Here is a 948-nt window from a genome sequence, read left to right as displayed (position 1 = left end):
GGACCCCAGCTCCCACATTGCTCACGTGGTTCCCCCAGCACCCAGCAGGCAAAGGCGGCTCTTGGGTCAGGGCCCAGTGAGGAATGGAAGCACAGTGAACTTTGGGTGAAGTCTGCTCTGATCCTGGTGTCAACCTGGTGAGCTGGGACAGACCAAGGTGTTGCAATAGCATCTAGCAGCTCTGTGGAACAACTGACTTTAGTGGGGTGGCTTTAGAATTCATTCCACATAAATAACCGCCCCAGTCTCACTCACTGAGCTGTTCTGCCAGGCTCAGCATGTTTCACAAGGGAACCACAAGCAAAACCTCCTTGTGTTCCCCTCACAGCAGCGACCTGCTGATCTGCTGGAGGGGACACTGGGAGAGTTGTGAGATCCCTTCCCACCCAGGGCAGCTTGGAGCACAGCCCTTTTTGCAGGCAGGGGAGGTCAGACAGAAACTGATCTGAGATGGGTCAGCTCATGAAGCATCCATGTCAGACACGGATTACCCTAGTGCAGATGTCTCACCTTTGGCTCCCCTACTTGGCATGGGACAACACCTGCACCAGGGCTCACCCAAGCTTGTTTTTTTAAAGCATCCCTACCTGCAGCTTGACACTGCGAGTCTCTTCAGTGACTCCAGGAGGAAAAGTCACTTTGATGTTTGGATCCACACTGGAAAAGAGCAATGTCCCCTCTGTTGGCACTTTGCACTCATTTTGCACGAGTCGAGACACAACGAGGAACCAAGAGAAGTGAAGGACACTGCAGTGAGCCATGTGCTTCTGTAACAGGAGACAGGGAAGAAAGAGAAAACATACAGGATATAACATAATGCCAACCGTGTCCTGGGCTGCACCCAGAGCAGCGTGGGCAGCAGGTGGAGGGAGGGGATTCTGCCCCTCTGCTCCGCTCTCCTCAGACCCCACCTGCAGTGCTGCCTCCAGTGCTGGGGCCACCAACAGC

At 54.3% G+C, this 948-nt stretch overlaps 1 protein-coding gene across 1 annotated transcript in view; it reads right to left on the bottom strand.

Annotated features, from left to right (window-relative positions):
* Nucleotides 1–587: 587 nt before the first annotated feature.
* Nucleotides 588–948, bottom strand: part of LOC104524883 (p53-induced death domain-containing protein 1) — a gene marked incomplete at its 3' end in the record, with an annotated part of 6488 nt that continues 6127 nt past the window's right edge. The window contains exon 7 of the mRNA XM_010167889.2: nucleotides 588–767. Within this exon, the coding sequence (XP_010166191.2) occupies nucleotides 588–767 (180 nt within the window). The remainder of the gene's footprint in view (nucleotides 768–948) is intronic.

This window comes from Antrostomus carolinensis, unplaced genomic scaffold (assembly GCF_000700745.2).
Source record: "Antrostomus carolinensis isolate BGI_N321 unplaced genomic scaffold, ASM70074v2 scaffold46905, whole genome shotgun sequence".
In the NCBI taxonomy this organism is placed as follows: Eukaryota; Metazoa; Chordata; class Aves; order Caprimulgiformes; family Caprimulgidae; genus Antrostomus; species Antrostomus carolinensis.
Note: the sequence above shows the minus strand (reverse complement) of the source record. Positions and strands in the feature narration are given on the sequence as shown.